Genomic DNA, 21997 nt, shown 5'->3' on the forward strand with positions numbered 1-21997 from the left:
AGTCAAACAGGAAGTCAAACAGTCAAACAGGAAGTCAAACAGTCAAACAGGAAGTCAAGAGTTTGTGCTTTTGTATTTAATAATGACGAGTAATAAACAAACATGTTGTAAACACAAATACATTCTCTGCTCTTGCAGCTCTGGCAGCTTCACTTCATGTCACAGTTGTTTTAGTGCAATGTTGAACAATAAATATAAAAACTTCAAATGCTACACGTTCTAGCGTCAAAAACACTTCACAACAATAATAATAAAAATCACATCAAGCGAATCAAATCTTTCTTCATAAGAAGATAAAGAGTCAACAGATGTCGTAACACGTCAGTAGCTCAAATGATTGACAGGTTCACTGGTTTCATGTGTTTGATGTCAGTGTCAGCAGAAGTTATTTAAATGGTTAAAGTTTACAATAAAAGTCAACATTTCAGTGAGAAATGTTTGCTTTGAATTACGTTGTTAAAAATAAATAAATGCCTAAAAACATATAAGATTTCAATTTAAAACATGTTTGAATGTAATATTCTGATGACACTGATATTTATTCCACATGTCAGAGACATTTTAAGGAGTTTTTCTTTCATCACGACCTGATGAAGCAACACTTCACTCAACATCCCTGGAACTGTTGCTGCGATAAACTGCGACTCTGACTCGCCAGCGCCTGTTGCTGTTGCTGCAGGAAACTGACGACCTCTGGACTCCTGAGCAGCGACTGAGGAAAACACAACATTTTACACAAGAAAAAAAATTAGAAATACTACAAATAGCAGAGTAATACTACGGTGACTTGGAGAGTAATATTACGGTAACTGGCGGAGTAATACTACGGTGACTACCAGTGTAATATTTCGGTAACTAGCAAAGTAATACTAAGATGACTAGCGTATTAATACTATGATGACTAGCGGAGTAATAGTACAGTAACTAGCAAAGTAATACTAAATTGACTAGCGGAGTAATACAACGTTGACTAGCAGAGTAATACTAAGGGGACTAGCGGAGTAATACTACGGAAACTAGCGGAGTAATATTACGGAAACTAGCGGAGTAATATTACGGAAACTAGCGGAGTAATACTCTGGTGACTACCAGAGTAACATCACAGTAACGAGCGGAGTAATACTATGGTGACTACCAGAGTAATATTACGGTAACTATCAAAGTAATACTATGATGACTAGCGGAGTAATACTACGATGACTAGCAGAGTAATACTACGATGACTAGCAGAGTAATAGTACAGTAACTAGCAAAGCAATACTTAAGTGACTACCGCAGTAATACTACGATGACCGGCGGAGTAATATTACGGTGACTAGCGGAGTAATAGTATGGTAACTAGCAAAGTAATACTACGGTGACTAGAGGAGTAATACTACGGTGATTTGCAGAGTAATATTACTGTGACTAGTGGAGTATTACTACGATAACTAGCGGATTAATAGTACAGTAACTAGCGGAGTATTACTACGATTACTAGCGTAGTAATAGTACAGTAACTAGCAAAGTAATACTGAGGTGACTAGCGGAGTAATACTGCGGTGACTCGCAGAGTAATATTACCGGGACTAGCGGAGTATTACTACGATTACTAGCAGAGTAATAGTATGTTAACTAGCAAAGTAATACTACGGTGACTAGAGAAGTAATACTACGGTGACAAGCGGAGTAATATTAAGGTGACTAGCGGAGTAATACTACAGTGACTCGCAGAGTAATTATACAGTGACTCGCAGAGTAAGTAAGTAAGTAAGTAATTTTTATTTGTATATCGCTTTTCCAGACCAGAGTAATACTACAATGACTCGCAGAGTAATACTACAATGACTTGCAGAGTAATATTGCAGAGTAATACTACAGTGACTCGCAGAGTAATATTACAGTTGATTCAGAACTCTGCCGCGAGAATTCTAACCCGCTCTAGTAGAAGAACTCACATTTCTCCGATCCTTAAAACCCTTCACTGGCTTCCAGTTTCTTTCAGGATCAACTTTAAAATTCTGGTTCTTACTTTCAGATCTATTCATGGTCAGACCTTCCATTAGTGATCTGATCCAGACTTACACCCCTGCTCGGGCTCTGAGGTCTGTGGATCAGAATCTACTGATGGATTTACCGACTCCTTTAAGAAACATCTTAAGACGTTTCTATTTGTTCAGGCTTTTCCTTGATTTTCTGGAACTCCTGTTGTGTTATCAGTTTTATCTTGATCTTTAAAGTATATACTTTATTGAGTATTGTTTTGATTGTTTAAGCGCTTTGTGACCCTGGTCTGGAAAAGCGCTATATAAATAAAAATTACTTACTTACTTACTTACATTGTCTCGCAGAGTAATACTGTGCACAGCAACGACGACGTCAACGACAACAATAATAATAATAATAATAATAATAATAATAATAATAATAATAATAATAATAATAATAATAATACTCTGGCCACACGTGTCACAATACTACTCACCAATCTCTTCTGGTTGAGAACTTGTTCTATGAGGGAGGGTCGAGCAGGTCGATCACCAACGGCTCCCAGACGCTGCTTGTTGACGGACACCGGCCTCTCCTCAGAGTTATCCTGACACGACCATCACAAACATCACATTATATAAATGTTTGACAACAAGTTTTCACTCCACAGAACTCCCTGCATTACATGGAAGGCGAGTCAAATGTAAAAACACGATATGTGATGAGAAAATCTACCAAAGTACAACCGTATTTATTATGAAAATGTACATTAAAAAAGCAGTAATAGAGGGATAGATAAAAACTTTATTGATGCCTCAGAAGATCTCCTTCGGGAAATTGTTTAATAGATGAAGGATTTCATTTTATTCTGTTGCTTGAAATTTCATCTTTAGAAAAATATTTATTGTCCTTGATCATTTTTGTTATCCTTATTTTTATCAATCGTTCCGTTTAATACTTTGGAACTTATTGATTAAAACCAACCATTTTTAAAAAAGAAAATGGGGTGTGCTTTCTCTTTATTTCTCTTTGTTCTTGTTCATATTTTATTTTGATTATTTATTATGAAAAATTGCTGTATTTGCTGTGGATAATTTGGAAAAAAAAACAATTTCCCGAAGGAGACCTGCTGAGGGTCAATAAAGTTCTAGCTCACCTAAATAGTAAACAAGTTTTGACATTTTAAAAGTCCATAACTTTCTTAATATGTGTCGCAGGGAAATGGTTCTTATATCCCTGTGATCGTATAAACATCATCTTCCTGATGACACTGGTGTCACAGGAATCGATCCCTCTTTAAAAGCGTCAAACACGGATCCACTCACGTCGAGCTTCCCGCTGGACATGGCCTGGTCGCTCTTCTTCTTCTTGTACTTGTCCTTGTACATCTTGTTGCGGTGCTTCTTGCACATCCACGGCTTCCTCTGCTTGGCCACCTGCGTGGTGGTCTCGGTGCAGCCGTCGTACGTGCACTGTTTGGGGGCGCTGTCGCCCTCCGAGGCCTCCTCGTCGTTCAGCTCCTCGGGGCTGGCGGCGCCGTCGCGGGGGTCGGACGCGTCCACCACATCGCTCTCCTCGTCCGCCTCGTCCGGGTCGTAGGAGGAGGCGATGGCGTCCGGGTCGTGCGGGGTCACCACGTTCCTGCTGTCCAGGACCCCGCTCTTGCTGACGTAGTACCGCTGGCCGTCTTTGGTGAGCAGCAGCGTGGACTCTCTGCCGGCGGAGGAAGAGTCTTCCTCGCTCATGATGGCGGATGCTAAGCTAGCTGACGGATGCTAGCCGCGGCTAACGCGAGCTCCTGCGGCCGCGGGACGAAAATAATGTGGACATTTTTAACGCACGTTCACTCCGTGGAACAAGATAAAAGTTTAGAACTGAAATAAAAATATATAATTCTATAAAATTACGTTATAAACATGAGCCGCTGTCGTACACTCCCCCCTTACCATTTCCGGCATACAAATGACGTCACATCCTACAATTTTATTTTTTTTATTTTTTATTAAATAACTTAAATTCAACAACACAATATGAGAAAACTTTGTACCCCCCTGTTAAATATTTATATATATATATTTTTTTTAAAGACAATCTTTGTCATTCGGATGATGTTTCAGGATTCTGTCACTTCCTGGTCTGACGACACACGTGACTTTCACCCCAAGTATTAAAAGCGTATTATTATCTGTTTTTTTTTGTATTATTCTATTATTACAAATCGTTTTTATATTTAAAAAAAAGAAGGCGGGGAACTGTTCTGTTGCTATGAATGTTATTATGAAAAGTTACGTATAATACGATCATGATTGGTGTTTTATCCTTTATTTATACACATCTACAAATATATAGAGAGGTGAATTGTATATTGCATGCATATCATATTGAGTTTCTTTAATTTAAAAAGCCCTTAAAAACATGAAGATCAAATGTGAAATAAATTTATTAAAGTTCTCTGGTGTTAATATTGTATTATATCTACAGTTTGATGCTTTTATTTTAGTTTTTCTGTATTAATGACTTGAATAAAAATAAAAAGACGTATCTTCGCCACTAGATGTCACTGTCCACACACTGTCCACACAAAGTTACTTATAATACGATCACCATTGTGTTCTATCATTTTCTTATTCACATCTACAAATATATAGTAGGGGTGAATTCTAGATTTCATGTCATAATGAGTTTATTTCATTTACAAAACCCTTAAAACCATGAAGATCAAATGTGAAATAAATTAATTAAAAATTCTCTGGTGTTGTTATTGTATTATATCTATATATATTTGATGCTTTTATTTTAGTTTTTATGTATTAAAGATTTGTGTTTGAGTAATAAAAAAAAAAACGTATCTTCGCCACTAGATGTCACTGTCCACACACATTAACCTGAGCTGTCTGACTCGCTTTATCGTTCCCACCTGTCTGACCCGCTCGATTAGTAATGCCTGCCGGTGAGTTCAGGAGCTCAGAAGAGTCACATTTCCAGGTGTGAGGTCGACATTGACATTAGTATTTAAAATCTTAAGACTATTTATTCGTTGCCCTTTTTAAAAAACACTTTTTTGGTCTGACACCATGTGGTGTGTCTATGTAGCCATGAGGCCTCCTGGAGTGAAGAGTACAGAGTATTTAAAAAGTATTATATATCCACGGTAATGAATGGCTGCTAACAACAGTCTAGATCTACCAAACATAATCGATAAGTGACTAAGAAAGATCGACATGCATTAATAATTTCTGTCTTGTTCGTCTGCTGGTGTTTTTTAAGATGTATCCTGGATCTAATAAAGTATTTCTTAAAAATAAATGTGTATTGCACTATTTGTTCTGTGTCTCAATTCTCTAAGTGCACTTACTTGTTCAGTGCACATATTTCAACATGTATTACTGTCTCAAATCAAACTCTGCTGCTACACACTAACAGGAAATGACTCGACAGCTTCTTCTTCTACTACTTTTTAACGATGATTGTAACCAGTCATTGAAACACAATCACTGACACTTGACAACACTTGTCTCCAATAGAAACAAGTGATTAAGTTGTGTTTCATTGTGTTATTATTGTTGTTTTGTGTTCAAATGAGTGTTTTCTCGAGACATTTACGTCGGTATCTGCTCAGAAGACATCAGTGACGTAGCTTCAGTTTAGCTTCAGTTTAGCTTCAGTTTAGCTTCAGTTTAGCTTCATCTACGTTAACAAGATGGAGGACGTTGATGGTAGAAAGTGCCCATCAATCCACACTCTAGTTTCTGACCAATAAGTGCTCATAGTGCACTACATTTTCGCACACTACTCATCAGGACGCACTTGTGCACTCAAAATATTAAGTGTAAGTGCAAAAGTGCGCGATTTTCGGAAACAACGCTACAGTTTTAAAGTGACATACAGTTACATTAAAACAAGTGCTGTGTCTCAAATCACATACTTCTCTTAGTGCACTGGTGGTTAGTATGCATCAGGATAGTGTACGTACTAACTAGTACACAAATTCTCAACAAAAATAAGTAAAGTTTGAGAAAGTTTGAACCTAAAAATGGCGCTAGCTTACCGCTACCTTGAATGACCAGGAAGTAGAAGTAGCACAACAAACATTAGGGAAATGCTAACGTGTATTTGCACAGTATCTGGCGAATATGTTCTACTAATATTTAACCATGATTTCAACCAGCTGTAGTGACGTAGCTTCAGTTTAGCTTCAGTTTAGCTTCATCTATGTCAACAAGATGGAGGACGTTGATGGTAGAAAGTGCCCATCGATCCACACTCTAGTTTCTGACCAATAAGTGCTCATAGTGCACTACATTTTCGCACACTACTCATCAGGACGCACTTGTGCACTCAAAATATTAAGTGTAAGTGCAAAAGTGCGCGATTTTCGGAAACAACGCTACAGTTTTAAAGTGACATACAGACATTAAAACAAGTGCTGTGTCTCAAATCACATACTTCTCTTAGTGCACTGGTGGTTAGTATGCATCAGGATAGTGTACGTACTAACTAGTAACTAATTCTCGACGAAAATAAGTCAAGTTTGAGAAAGTTTGAACCTAAAAATGGCGCTAGCTTACCGCTACCTTGAATGACCAGGAAGTAGAAGTAGCACAACAAACATTAGGGAAATGCTAACGTGTATTTGCATAGTATCTGGCGAATATGTTCTACTACTATTTAAGGATGATTTCAACCAGCTGTAGGAACACTATCGCCACCTGCTGGCAGCACGTTTGGATCAAGAAATATGAGAAACAAAATATTGGCGAGATATTTACGCCGGTATCAGCTGCAAAGATGTGTCGTCCTCGTACTGCTGATGAAAATACTCCTGTAAGTATATGAATATATATATATGTACATGTCGTAACTTCCGTTTACAACGTCAACGTCACTAAGATGGAGCAGTTTAATGTAGAAAGTGTCCATCGATCCATACTCAGTTTTGTGGACGTTTTAGTGACAATTTAGTGCGTATGCAGCACTACATTTCACATGCTAACAATTGAGACGCACTTATGCACTAAGAATACTAAGTTTAAGTACGCAAGTATGTGATTTGAGACACAGCTCAGGTAAAGACATTAAAAACAAGACACAAAGGCTTTAGTTTCCTATCTTGTTTCACTGCACTTACGTGAACAAATACACAAGTGTTATGTTTTTAAAACACATTTTAATACTCATTACCGACGATCGCTGAACAGAGGTACATGTATTTGTATTGCCACAGATCGTAGTGTGGAGCAGCTGAGTGTGATGGAGGAGCAGCACATCACTGTATTTGTACTACTGTCCACTCGAAGATGGCTCTAAATACAGAAGCTACTGACGTCTGTGATGGTTTTCAAAGCATTTTCTCTTCTTTTTTTTTTAATCTTCAGTCAGAATACGCTTTTGTTTTTTTGTTGTTTTTTTTGTATCTTGACCTTCGAAGAAGAAGTCGCATGAACAACGTCGCCTCAAACGTGTCTAATCTCTAGAAGCAGCCGGACCATAAAACAAACATGTGTGAAAGTGTTTTTTTGTTGTTTTCTTCTGTCCACTTGTGCACGTTTGGATAAAAGATCCGGATGAGAGTGAAATCGAGTAAAAAAAATGACCCAACTCTTGCTACACAAGCACCCAAGTATCTGCCGAGGAACCAAACAGAGTAAAAGGGGCACGAATGCACCATTTGTTGTATCTGCACGATGTAAACCGTAGTAAAACTGCAGTCCAACGATACAGGAAGGCAACACAGAATCCTTTTGTACAAGTGCGTTTGTTTTCTCTTTTTTTTCTGAACAATCTTTTTTTTAAACACATTTTCTAAGAAAAAAAAAACACGTCTTCAGACAGAGCGTTACTCGTGGAAAAGTTCCAGCTCTATTTCTACACACTTGTCCCCGTTATTTTTTTTAGTTTGTACCAGTTTAACAAAAACATGCCCTTGTTTCGAAGGGAAAAGACATATAAAAATGCGGTGACTAAACGATAAAAGGTTCAATAAAACATGAACGTTTTGGTCCATATTGCCTCGTTTGACTGCGGAAAAGGAAGCTTTTTTTTTCCATGTGGAGCCCGGATCATCACTGACGGGGCGTCTATTGCTGTCGCCCCGTTCTCGCTCCTTGAGCTCTGCAACATGATGAGTTAAAGTTCCCCCTCAACCCTGAACTTTCACCATCCCGACGTCACAGTTCGCCACCGAAATAAACGTTTTTTTTCCTCGACTGACTTCAGGGAAGAAGTCGGACCATCTTCCTTCTATGTCCCACTGGGGGGTGTGGAGGGGGGGCTGGGGGGGTGATGCTAGCGGAGCCGATGGAGGTCAGAGTCTGAGTGGGGGGGGGTCAGGGGTCAGCAGAGAGAGAGAGAGAGAGATGGTGAAAAGAGGGCAGGCTACAAGGAGGCTCCGCCCACACACGCGGGTTTTCGTGTCGAGATCAACGTCTGGCAGCGTTTTGCGAAGGCAGTGTCGTCACATCCGGGTGGCGTCCTCGTCTGAAAACCTGCCCCGTCGTATCAAGAGCGGAGGTCTGGAAGAAAGAGAGGATCCCATCAATGGATGGATGGATGGATGGATGGATGGATGGATGGATGGATGGATGGATGGATGGATGGATGGATGGATGGATGGATGGATGGATGGATGGATGGATGGATGGATGGATGGATGGATGGATGGATGGATGGATGGATGGATGGATGGATGGATGGACGGATGGAAAATAAAAATAAAAAGAACAAAGCACAAAAGATGACAAAGTGAAAATTAGAAAGAACAAATTGCAAAGGATGACAAAGTGCAAATTGAAAAGAACAAAGTGCAAAGGATGACAAAGTGCAAATTGAAAAGAACAAATATCAAAGGATGACAAAGTGCAAAGAATGACAAAGTGCAAATTAAAAAGGACAAATTGCAAAGGATGACAAAGTGCAAATTAAAAAGAACAAATAGCAAAGGATGACAAAGTGCAAAGAATGACAAAGTGCAAATTAAAAAGAACAAAGGGCAAAGGATGACAAAGTTCAAATGTAAAAGAACAAAGGGCAAAGGATGACAAAGTGCAAATTAAAAAGATCAAACATTACGATGTTAAGCTAGATGCTAACTATTAAGCTATATGCTAACTATTAAGCTAGATGCTAACTATTAAGCTAGGCGCTAATGATAATAATATTTAGAATTTTTGGGCTGTTTATTTTATCGTTGCTCGTAAGTCAACGTTTTTTAACCCGTTAATTGTTTTTGTTAATAGTTCAAGTATATATTTAGTAAATGAAAGTGTCTTAAACGTGTCGTACCGTATCCAGTACATGGCCGGGTGCTGGTAGAAATCCAAGGATCCAGATCTCTGCATAGAAAAGCTGTCGTCCAGCTGAGAGGAGGAACGAAGTCGTGAGAAAAGAAGAGAAAATAAAACATTTCTTTGGAAGATACTCACAGAGATGACTTCCTCGTTGTTGTCGCTGGTCTTGGTGTTGAAGTGCTTCTTTATCTTGCCTGCTACTGACAACTGGTGCTCGTTCTCGCTCAGACCCTCATCCTGTGAGCGACAGGTTTCATCGTAACACAAACGTAACACAAACGTAACACAAACGTAACACAAACGTAACAACGACGACATGTTTGACGACACACACCGTGACCCATGGATGCTCCAGAACCTGCAGAGCCGTGTGTCTCTGATCCACCTCCACCTCCAGCATGGACCGGATCAGCTCCTGCACCAGAGACAATGAAATTACTCTTTAAATACTGTTTAGAAAATACAAGCAAATACTTTCTAGTGCCAATTAAAAAATTACTTTTTCTAAATTCCAGATTTTTTTCAATTTGTATTCTTTGGTATTGACTGGTGGAACTATTGTACATTTTTAAATTGAATTTAAAAGATTACTAATTAAAATATATTCGGTTCAGGTCATTTATTTTTTAATTGTTGGAATTTGAATATAAAACTCTATGTAAAACAATATAAATCATTTTAAACAACTAAAAGTATTTCAATGATTATATTATATTCAATCAAATAAACTGTACTTTCCAATGAACACATTTTTGACTTCAATTGTTCAATAAAAACGAATTAATCTTTTCAATGTTCGAATTATTGAATTAAATTATTCATTAAAAACTAATTCAACCTTTATATATTCAAATTATTAATAAGAGAAGGGAAAGATAATTCTTCTGAGTTCAATGATTCAATAAAAACTAATTAAACTTTTGAATATTTCAATTATTGACTTCAATTATTATTCAGAAACTAATTCAAATTTTTAATATTCAAATTATTAAATTCAATTATTAAATAAAAACTAATTAAACTTTTATATATTTGAATTATTGACTTCAATTAGTAATCAGAAACTAATTCAAATTTTTAAAAATTCAATTATTCAATAAAAACGAATTCAGCCTTTAAATATTCCAATTATTGAATTTAATTACTGAATTAAAACCACTGTAACTTTTCAATACCCACATTTTTAATTTAACAATTCAATGAAAAACGAATTCATCTTTAAATGTTCAAATTATTGAATTGAATTACTCGTTAGAATAATTCTACCTTTAAATATTCAAATTATTGAATTCAATAAAAACGAATTTAACCTTTAAATATTCAAATTATTGAATTCAATTATTCAGAAAAACAAATTCAACCTTTAAATATTCAAATTATGAAATTCAATTATTCAATAAAAACGAATTCAACCTTTAAATATTCAAATTATTAATTTAAATTATTCAATAAAAGCGAATTCAACTTTTCAATATTCAAATTATTGAATTCAATACAAACTAATTTAACCTTTAAATATTCAAATTTATGAATTAAATTAATCAATAGAAACTAATTCAACTTTTCAATATTTAAATGATTAAAACCAGTTATTGAATAAAAATCTAAAATACAAGCAATACAATTTAATTCAACTTTTCAATATAAAAATGATTGAATTCAATTATTTAAAAAAAAAAATGTAATGGTAAAAAAAAACAAGATCCCAACAAAAAAATTAAAAGTCTCAACATGTGTTAATTAAATAAAGTGATGGTTTTACTGATAAACATACAAACCTTTGCTGTTTCCGACACGTTGTCCCAGTATGGGAGAGGAAACTCTAGCTGGCCCAGTAGAATCTGATCGAACAGTATTTCTTGATCTTCGATGCTCCTGCAAACGATCCACGCATAAGTACCTCCAAATGATCAACTTTAAATACTGTATATATGTATATATTCTCACCCCCTGAAGGGCGGGAAGCCACAGAGCAGGATGTAGGTGATGACTCCGGCCGCCCAGATGTCCACCTTAAGGCCGTACCTGTGCGAACGAGCAGCAGGTGTGAGACGAACGTGGAACGAAAGAAGGTGTCGTTCAGACTCTCACCCTGTTTCTGCGATGATCTCTGGTGCTACATATGTTGGGGTCCCGCACACCGTGTACAAGGGTCCGTCCACCACCGTGGCCAGACCGAAGTCTCCCAGTTTCAGGCTCTTGCTGCCGTCGGCGTGTTCGTGTACCTGAAGACACAGGTGTTCAAGTACTCAGGTGGGATTCAAGTGTTTGGGAAACTTGTTTGTTTACAAACAAAAACAAATTCTCAATTAGCTGTGATATCAAGAATACCACAAGGGGGCAGCAGAGACAAACATCTATATCTTAACACTATCGTCACTTCAGTTAGATTTGTTTATTTTATTCAATACAAATATTTTCTATTGAATAAAAGTTGGTTCAATCAAAATTATAAAAAAAAAAAAAAAAGCCTTAAAACACCCAAAAATATTTTCCACCAAAACAAGTTGCTTTAATCAAAACGTATTTTCAATCAAAAATAGTTGCTTAAATCAAACAAATATATTTTCAATCAAAATACGATTTAAAAATCACAGCAAAGGGAAGCAGAGAAAAAAACCTCTTTATATCTCGACACTATCTTCACTTCTTGGATTTGTTTCTTTGTTATTGAATAAAACATGTATTAAGAGAAATATTTTACAGAAAAAAAATCGCTTCAATCTAAAAAATGCATTTAATTTTTTTTGTTTTTAAGTTGCTTAAATCCCTCCAAAATATGTTCCATTATAAATACAATTAAAATAATAAAATCTAAAATAAAATATCTTCTATTGAAAAAAATGTACTTAAATATCCAAATGTATTTTCTTCCATGCAAAACATAGCTTCAATCAAATCGATCAAAAACAAATATTTTTAAGAATCTTTTTTTAACTTATTTGTATGTTTGAGATTAAACCTCAAACATAAGACACAGTTATTTTCCTTTATTAAGTTATTAGCATTTTTAATGATGTTATTTTTAATGTAAACACATCTTACGTAATTGTCTTTTAAACTCTCTTTAATCAGTTTTTAATTAGTCTTTTAATTGTACTTATTTATATAATATTAATTAATCTCATTTTATTTTATTAACATGTCTTTCATTCATTGTATTGTTAAGATTGTGATATTCAAATGAAGGTACTATTTCATATGATTATATGTTTATATGAGTCAAGTTTGACGGCTAATGCAGTTATTTAAAGTATGTACACATAGTACATATATTTTCTCTGCACTGATTAAATGCGACAGACGAGGGCGGAGACAAGAAGACAGCAGGAAGCACAGGAAGAAGGTCTGACAGCAGGAGGTCTGAGAACACGTATAAATATAGTGGTATAAATAAAGGGCGAGGGCCGCCGTGACTCATCGACTGCCGTGATGCGACTGTTGATGGAGTTGCAGCGACTCACCAGCAGGTTCTCTGGTTTGATGTCTCTGTGCACGATGTTGAGGCTGTGGAGGTATTTGATGGCACTGGCCAAGTTGTACAACATCCCGCTGGCGTCTCTCTCCGTGTACCTGTTGGCCGAGGTGATGGCGTCGAACAGATCGCCCCCCTGTGGACGCAGAAGAGTTTAGGCTGGAAGAAGTGTTAGCGTTAGCATCAGGCGCTAATTCTCTGGTCGAAACAATGACCAGTATTAACAATATTAAACTGTTGAAACTTTAATTTTGTTTATTGTTTTAATTTAATAAAATATTTTCTATATTGAAAGATTTAATTTGTTTTTCATTCAATAATTGAATTCAAAATGTTATTTTTTTTAATATATATATATATATTTAATAAATACATAGATTTATTTTTACTCATATAGTTTGACAATTTGATTCCAATTATCCGATAAAAACATTTTTACATTTAATATTTTAAGTTGTAGCCTTTTAAATTCAATATATAAATGTTGGCGTAATAGCGTCACCAAAAAATCATGTTACGACGTAGAAGTAACTCACTATTATAACATTTTGATAATGAATATAAAAGTCAGAGAAATTAAAATAAAAATGAATTTAGAAAATGTAATAAATTTATGAATATTTTTTTTCATACACATGTAGTTTGAGATTCTGATTCCAATGCCCCAAAAATAACATTTGTAAATGTAATATTTTATTTTAAATTGTAGCCTTTTAAATGAATAATAAATAAATAAATAAATGTTGGTATAATAGAGTCACCAGACATTACCAAACGAGCACCGAGCTACTTCATCAAAGTTTCAGCCAATCATGCGACGAGCAGATGATCATGTGACGACGTAGAAGCACATGATCAAATAACTCGATATTATACAATTTCTATATTCAATTTAAAAGGCTGAGAAATGAAAAAAATACAAAATTTAGATAATTTATTTTCTGAAATAATTTGTGTTAATACGTCAAACTCGGTGAAAAGTAAATTAAAAAAAAGCAACAATATTATTTATTTTTATTTATTTAAAAAGCACAACAAATGCAACATTTAAATATAGAAACCATTGAATTGAGATATTCAATAATAACTCTTCCACTAATATGGACAATTATATACAGTAATTCAATTAAAATGACATAATTAAAGGCTTTAAAACCACATTTCAGTCAAATAACTAAAGTTTCTTGATTTTAAATTAACTAATTCAATGTCCTCCTGTCTTTGATTCACCTCCACATCAGTGTCTCTCCTGGATGTTCCACTAAAGTGGAGCAGGAGCTGGAAATAGTCGTGAACTCTGACGGTTCACCTCCTGCTCGCACGGTCGGACTCGCATGTAAATATGTTTCCAGGTCAGTCTCCTGAATCATTCATGCCACGGTGCCACTGATACCTCCAGATAAAATATACATATATACAATCATGTTGCATTCCTCTCCTCCTCCTCCTCCTCTCCTCCTCTCTCCATTCATCCTCGCTCGTCCTCTCCTCCTCCTCCTCTCTCTCCATTCATCCTCGCTCGTCCTCTCCTCCTCCTCCTCCTCCTCCTCCTTTCCTCCTCCTCTCTCTCCATTCATCCTCGCTCGTCCTCTCCTCCTCCTCCTCCTCCCCTCCTCCTCTCTCTCCATTCATCCTCGCTCGTCCTCTCCTCCTCCTCCTCCTCCTTTCCTCCTCCTCTCTCTCCATTCATCCTCGCTTGTCCTCTCCTCCTCCTCCTCCTCCCCTCCTCCTCTCTCTCCATTCATCCTCGCTCGTCCTCTCCTCCTCTCCTCCTCTCTCTCCATTCATCTTCGCTCATCCTCTCCTCCTCCTCCTCCTCCTCTCCTCCTCCTCCTCTTTCTCCATTCATCCTCGCTCGTCCTCTCCTCCTCCTCCTCCTCTTCTCCTCCTCCTCTCTCTCCATTCATCCTCGCTCGTCCTCTCCTCCTCCTCCTCCTCCTCCCTCTCCATTCATCCTCGCTCGTCCTCTCCTCCTCCTCCTCCTCCTCTCCTCTTCCTCTCTCTCCATTCATCCTCGCTCATCCTCTCCTCCTCCTCCTCCTCTCCTCCTCCTCCTCTCTCTCCATTCATCCTCGCTCGTCCTCTCCTCCTCTCTCTCCATTCATCCTCGCTCGTCCTCTCCTCCTCTCCTCCTCCTCCTCTCTCTCCATTCATCCTCGCTCGTCCTCTCCTCCTCCTCCTCCTCTCCTCCTCCTCCTCTTTCTCCATTCATCCTCGCTCGTCCTCTCCTCCTCCTCCTCCTCTTCTCCTCCTCCTCTCTCTCCATTCATCCTCGCTCGTCCTCTCCTCCTCCTCCTCCTCCTCCCTCTCCATTCATCCTCGCTCGTCCTCTCCTCCTCCTCCTCCTCCTCCTCCTCCTTTCCTCCTCCTCTCTCTCCATTCATCCTCGCTCGTCCTCTCCTCCTCCTCCTCCTCCCCTCCTCCTCTCTCTCCATTCATCCTCGCTCGTCCTCTCCTCCTCTCCTCCTCCTCCTCTCTCTCCATTCATCCTCGCTCGTCCTCTCCTCCTCGTCCTCCTCTCCTCCTCCTCTTCTTTCTCCATTCATCCTCGTTCGTCCTCTCCTCCTCCTCCTCCTCTTCTCCTCCTCCTCTCTCTCCATTCATCCTCGCTCGTCCTCTCCTCCTCCTCCTCTCCTCCTCCTCCTCTCTCTCCATTCATCCTCGCTCGTCCTCTCCTCCTCCTCCTCCTCCTCCTCCTCCTCTCCTCCTCCTCCTCCCTCTCCATTCATCCTCGCTCGTCCTCTCCTCCTCCTCCTCCTCCTCCTCCTCCTCTCCTCCTCCTCTCTCTCCATTCATCCTCGCTCGTCCTCTCCTCCTCCTCCTCCTCTCCTCCTCCTCCTCTCTCTCCATTCATCCTCGCTCGTCCTCTCCTCTTCTCCTCCTCCTCCTCTCTCTCCATTCATCCTCGCTCGTCCTCTCCTCCTCCTCCTCCTCCTCTCTCTCCATTCATCCTCGCTCGTCCTCTCCTCCTCCTCCTCCTCCTCTCTCTCCATTCATCCTCACTCGTCCTCCGGTCACACGAACACGTCTCGCACAGATTGTGTCTCATTTATATTCTGTAGTACTCGACATCACAACTCCAACAGATGGATCGCATTTCTGGCTGTTGAATTATGCACCGAGCCGGAGAGAGAGAGCGAGAGAGAGAGAGAGAGAGAGAGAGGGATGGTTGCATCTTTCTCTCAGACGAGCAAAGACTCACCTTGACCAGCTCCATCACCAGGTAGAGCTCGTTGTACGTGTCGACCTCCTCGATCAGCAGCACGACGTTGGGATGTTTGACTCGACGCAGGATCGACACTTCGTTCTGGATCATGGACTCCTGGACACAGACAGTGATGGAGAACCTTCTTCCATCAGTGCAACACGCTTGATGGATGGATGGAAAGAAAGGAGGGGAAACAGAAAATATGGATGGGTAGATGAAAGAAAAAAGGATGGAAAGAAAAGAAGGAAGGAAGAGGGACTGCCGGACAAAGAAGTAAAGAAACGAATGTGAATGTCGGGAAAAGAAAGAATGAAAATAAAGACAGTAGACATAAAAAAGAAAGAAAGTGAACAGACAGAAAATAAAGGTGAATAGAAAAGAAAGACAAATGGCCAGATGAGAGAGAGGGACAGAAAGTGGGGAAAGACGGAAAGAAAGAAGGATGGAAAAGAATAGGAGAAAGTAACGACAGTTGGAAAGAAGAAATAATGACAAAAACTAAGAGACAGAATGAAAGAAAAGGAAGGAAGATCGATTGCCAGATGAAAGGGAAGAAAAGACAAAAACAAAGGAAACAAAGATAGGCTGTCGGACTGAAAAGAAATGAAGGAAAAGAAATGGAAAAAGAAAGACCGAAAGAAGGATGGTAAGAAAAGAACGATAGACAAACAGAAAGAAACATTGGGGGCCAGAAGAAGTGAAGAAAGAAAGTAAAGAAAATAAGTGATGGAGGGATGCAATTATGGTGGGATGCAGTGATGGAGGGATAAAGAAAAGGAGTGATGGAGGGATAAAGAAAAGGAGTGATGTAGGGATAAAGAAAATAAGTGATGGAGGGATAAAGAAAAGGAGTGATGTAGGGATAAAGAAAAGAAGTGATGGAGGGATAAAGAAAAGGAGTGATGTAGGGATAAAGAAAATAAGTGATGGAGGGATAAAGAAAAGGAGTGATGTAGGGATAAAGAAAAGAAGTGATGGAGGGATAAAGAAAAGGAGTGATGTAGGGATAAAGAAAAGAAGTGATGGAGGGATAAAGAAAAGGAGTGATGTCGGGATAAAGAAAAGGAGAGATGGAGGGATAAAGAAAAGGAGTGATGGCGGGATAAAGAAAAGGAGAGATGGAGGGATAAAGAAAAGGAGTGATGGATGGATAAAGAAAGTGAGTGATAGAGGGATAAAGACAAGGAGAGATGGAGGGATAAATAAAAGGAGTGATGGCGGGATAAAGAAAAGGAGAGATGGAGGGATAAAGAAAAGGAGTGATGGATGGATAAAGAAAGTGAGTGATAGAGGGATAAAGACAAGGAGAGATGGAGGGATAAAGACAAGGAGGGATGGTAGGATAAAGACAAGGAGTGATGGAGGGATAAAGAAAAGGAGTGATGGTGGGATAAAGACAAGGAGTGATGGAGGGATAAAGAAAATAAGTGATGGAGGGATAAAGGAGTGATGGAGGGATAAAGAAAGTGAGTGATAGAGGGATAAAGACAAGGAGTGATAGAGGGATAAAGACAAGGAGTGATGGTGGGATAAAGACAAGAAGTGATGGAGGGATAAAGAAAAGGAGTGATGGTGGGATAAAGTAAAGGAGTGATGGAGGGATATAGAAAAGGAGTGATGGTGGGATAAAGACAAGGAGTGACGGAGGGATAAAGAAAAGGAGTGATGGTGGGATAAAGTAAAGGAGTGATGGAGTGATATAGAAAAGGAGTGATGGTGGGATAAAGACAAGGAGTGATGGAGGGATAAAGAAAAGGAGTGATGGTGGGATAAAGTAAAGGAGTGATGGAGTGATATAGAAAAGGAGTGATGGTGGGATAAAGACAAGGAGTGACGGAGGGATAAAGACAAGGAGTGATGGAGTGATAAAGAAAATGAGTGATGATGGGATGAAGGAGAGATGGAGGGATAACGAAAATGAGTGATGGAGGGATGAAGTAGTGATGGAGGGATAAAGTAAAGGAGTGATAAAGGGGTTAAAGGAAAGGGGTGATGGAGGGATAAAGAAAAGAAAAGATGGAGTGATGGAGGGTTAAAAAAGGAGGGATGAAGGAGTAATGAGGGATAAAGAAAAGGAGGGATGGAGTGATGGAGGGATGAAATGATGGAGTGATGAGTGAAGGAGGGATGAAGGAGGGAGGAGTGATGAGACTGACCTTCCCTCGACACTTGCTCTTGTTGATGATCTTCAGAGCGTACTCTCGTCCGGTGCTCAGTTCCACACATTCTCTCACGACGGCGAAGTTTCCGTCTCCGAGCTCTCGTCCGACCGTGTATCGCTCGGAGATGTACGTCGGCACCGCAGGAGCCTCGTCCACCTGCACCTCTAAAGGGAGGAAACCAGAGTTTCAAGACTCCACACGTACCACCATCGGCAGGCGTGATAGTCGAGCCCAGAGTGAGTCACGGTGACAAGAACTCAGAGTCTTCTCACCTTCAGTCGCCGCTTCGTCGTCCACCATCGCTGCAGACGAGCCCTCGGAGCCCTGCACACACACACACACACACACACACACACACACACACACACACACACACACACACACACACACACACACGTTTATTTCAACCTTCTCGCCGCCAAAGCAGAGGTCACAGAGGTCATCCAGCAGGAAGTGAGGTGGAGCGACTCTCGTCCCTCCTGTCTGGTTGCCATGGCAGCAGCGAGGAGGGTGAGACAGGTTCTAGTCTAGTTAGTTTAACTCCTTGTCGTCCTGAAGATCATGTTTTCGTCGTTTCTCCGCCGACATGTGATCCTCGCGCCAGAGTGACGTGTTCTTCTCTACTCTTGAATCACCTCCTTTATGTGCGTTTGTTCCCCAAATACCACAAATAATTATATAGTAATAATCATCATTATCTATGTTTTTTTAATTTTATTATTTATTTTCACGCTTAATTTAAATCATTTGAACATTTTTAACCACAATTAAAACTGTCATTTTTAAAAAGTTGTTATTAAATCCTTTTTGTAAATGATTTAAAATTCAGTTAATTTGTGTTTTATCTGATTTACTGTTTAACCTCAAACCGTATTTATTTTTGGTTCCAAGTAAAAAATAAATGGCAAACTAACAATAATAAGTCAAAGTATAAAAGCTGGTTCTGCTCGAGGTTTCTGCCTGTTTTTTTGTTGAGATTTTCTCTTCTTTTATAAAGTTAATTTAAACAGTTATCTTGTTATCTGACACTTAACATAAAGTTTAATTGAAAAACATTATTATTATTATTTTTCCCACATTATTATTATTATTTTTCCCACATTATTATTATTATAATTTTCCCCATATAATTATTTTTACTCACATAATTATTATTATCATTTTCCCCACATTATTATTATTATTATTTTCCCCATATTATATTTATTATTTTCCCCATATTATTATTAATATTTCCCCCATATTATTATTATTATTTTCCCCACATTATTATTATTATTATTTTCCCCATATTATATTATTATTTTCCCCATATTATTATTAATATTTTCCCCATATTATTATTATTATTTTCCCCACATTATTATTATTATTATTTTCCCCATATTATATTATTATTTTCCCCACATTATTATTATTATTTTTCCCACATTATTATTATTATTATTTTCCCCATATAATTATTTTTCCCCACATTATTATTATTATTATTTTCCCCATATTATATTATTATTTTCCCCACATTAATATTATTATTATTTTCCCCATATTATATCATTATTTTCCCCACATTATTATAATTATTATTTTCCCCATATTATATTATTATTTTCCCCACATTATTATTATTATTTTCCCCATATTATTATTAATATTTTCCCCATATTATATTATTATTTTTCCCACATTATTATTATTATTATTTTCCCCATATAATTATTTTTCCCCACATTATTATTATTATTATTTTCCCCATATTATATTATTATTTTCCCCACATTATTATTATTATTATTTTCCCCATATTATATCATTATTTTCCCCACATTATTATAATTATTATTTTCCCCATATTATATTATTATTTTCCCCACATTATTATTATTATTTTCCCCATATTATTATTAATATTTTCCCTATATTATATTATTATTTTCCCCACATTATTCTTATTATTATTTTCCCCATATTATATTATTATTTACCCCATATTATTATTAATATTTTCCCCATATTATATTATTATTTTCCCCGCATTATTATTATTATTATTTTCCCCATATTATATTATTATTTTCCCCACATTATTATTATTATTTTCCCCATATTATTATTAATATTTTCCCCACATTATTTGTATTATATTTCCCCATATTATTATTATTATTATTATTATTATTATTATTATTATTATTATTTCCCCACATTTTTATTATTATTATTATTATTATTATTATTATTATTATTATTATTTCCCCACATTTTTATTATTATTATTATTATTATTATTATTATTATTATTATTATTTCCTCACATTATTATTCTTATTTTTTCCCATATTATTATTCTGACAATTCACCATATATTATTTTACAAACTCTGGTTTCCTCCAACTGTCAATAAACGTACAAGTGTTAGTTGAAGACACTTTTGTTTAAGAGATTTAAATCAATACGTTTGATTTAAGAAGATTTAAGGTAAGGTAAAGTAAGGTAAAACTTTATTGATCACATAGACTTGAAGAAATCAAACGAGTCAGAACGGCTCGTCTCGAGCGACTCCGACTCCATTTCACTTCATCGTTATTGTTGTTGTTTTAATTCCTGACTCAAAGGAGCTCGAACTGAACCGTCTTCATTCATCTGCGACTCTTATCTGAGTCCGACTCTTATCTGAGTCCGACTCTTATCTCGTCGACTCACGGCTTCAATCTCCTGTCAGAAACAAAATGCTGTTGCCATGGAAACTGCGAGGAGGAGAGCGAGGCAGGTTGCGAGGCCGGTGTCCAGGTCTATATATACGTTCACTTCCTGCTGCGAGTTCTTATCTCTGAAGATCAACTTTTGACAAAACACTGACTCGGCTCTTTAGGAACAGACCCTACGAGTCGATCCCAGAGTTGATTAAAGAATAGATTTAGTTTGTTCGTTCAAGAGGTCAGTCAGAGGTCGTTTCCTTTTTACACGTTTAAAGCTTATTATTCACAAAAGTGTGTTTAAATAAAAAATTGTTCACAAAGATTTGATTTTATTATTAAACGCATATAAAAGAAAGTAAATAATATTAGGTTTAAACTATTATTTAAGAGAAAGAAATGCATGAAAATAATAAATAAAAAATAATAAGTGGAGGAAAAGTTTAGATGAAAATAAAACGAGAAAAGATAATATTTATATTAAACATAACTAAGGAAAAATACTCATGGAAACTGGAAAAATTAATATTTATCTACAAAGTATAAATATAAACGAGGTTTTGAGAAAAATTAAAAACATGATGAGGTAAAAAAAAAAAACAGGTGGAAATAAATGCAAAAAAACAAATAAATACATTTAAAATAATTAGAAATAATCGATTATAAATTATAAAAAGGTGGAAATATTAAAATATAAAATAATATATATTAAAGATAAAAACATAGATGCTTTTTAAAACATATAGTAAAAAGTATACAGTATAATTTCTAAAAAACTAAAGTTTATCTACAAAGTATAAATGGAGAAAAAAAAGTAACTAGTTTGAAAAAAGTGAAATGAATACAAAATAAAAGGTTTGAAAATATAAAAATACAAATAAATGTATAAAAAAAATTAAACTAGATTTATTAATCATAGATATATAATAATATGTCTTTGAATACACCGAAAATGCTTCTTTTTTTTAAGAAATAAAAGTGTAAGAAAAGTTGGTAATATTCTTTAAAAACTTGATTTATATTTCAGTAAAGTATGTATAAAATAACATAATTCAGTTTTCTTTTAATTCAAAACTATAAAAATATTTACAGCGTTTGTTAATTTTTGTGTTTCAATTCAACTTCCGGCCACTAGATGGCAGCAGTGACATAAGTAGACCAGCTCGTAAAATGATTAAAAAACGATCAAGAAACTAATTAAT

The 21997-nt window shown here is 36.9% G+C and overlaps 2 protein-coding genes across 3 annotated transcripts in view; both read right to left on the reverse strand.

The window, feature by feature from the left end:
• Positions 1-61: 61 nt before the first annotated feature.
• On the reverse strand, positions 62-3904 carry rfxap (regulatory factor X-associated protein). Its single transcript, XM_087807239.1, has 3 exons — positions 3294-3904; positions 2465-2575; positions 62-712 (listed from the first exon to the last, which is right to left on the reverse strand). Exons 1-3 carry the CDS (start codon positions 3711-3713, stop codon positions 608-610), a joined length of 636 nt encoding a protein of 211 aa, XP_087663365.1. The 5' UTR covers positions 3714-3904; the 3' UTR covers positions 62-607.
• A 3211-nt stretch (positions 3905-7115) lies between these two features.
• dclk1a (doublecortin-like kinase 1a) overlaps positions 7116-21997 on the reverse strand; it is a 61911-nt gene continuing 47029 nt past the window's right edge. For both annotated transcript variants that reach the window (XM_087807017.1, XM_087807016.1), the window contains exons 7-17: positions 18372-18423; positions 18094-18263; positions 15932-16051; positions 12719-12865; positions 11346-11479; positions 11202-11279; positions 11033-11129; positions 9589-9669; positions 9390-9491; positions 9250-9323; positions 7116-8480 (exon numbers count right to left, since the gene is read on the reverse strand). In XM_087807017.1, coding sequence (XP_087663143.1) covers positions 8423-8480; positions 9250-9323; positions 9390-9491; positions 9589-9669; positions 11033-11129; positions 11202-11279; positions 11346-11479; positions 12719-12865; positions 15932-16051; positions 18094-18263; positions 18372-18423 — 1113 coding nt within the window. In that variant the 3' untranslated portion in view covers positions 7116-8422. The remainder of the gene's footprint in view (positions 8481-9249; positions 9324-9389; positions 9492-9588; positions 9670-11032; positions 11130-11201; positions 11280-11345; positions 11480-12718; positions 12866-15931; positions 16052-18093; positions 18264-18371; positions 18424-21997) is intronic.

This window comes from Callionymus lyra, chromosome 14, assembly GCF_982586985.1.
Source record: "Callionymus lyra chromosome 14, fCalLyr1.hap1.1, whole genome shotgun sequence".
Taxonomy (NCBI): domain Eukaryota; kingdom Metazoa; phylum Chordata; class Actinopteri; order Syngnathiformes; family Callionymidae; genus Callionymus; species Callionymus lyra.

Excerpts from the sequence above, each read along its gene's own strand:
- rfxap (XM_087807239.1), bottom strand. The coding sequence starts at position 3,713 with ATGAGCGAGGAAGACTCTTCCTCCGCCGGCAGAGAGTCCACGCTGCTG. Across the intron at positions 2,576-3,293 it reads TGTCCAGCGGGAAGCTCGAC|GATAACTCTGAGGAGAGGCC; the intron begins GTGAGTGGATCC and ends TGGTCGTGTCAG. Across the intron at positions 713-2,464 it reads TTCTCAACCAGAAGAGATTG|TCGCTGCTCAGGAGTCCAGA; the intron begins GTGAGTAGTATT and ends TGTTTTCCTCAG.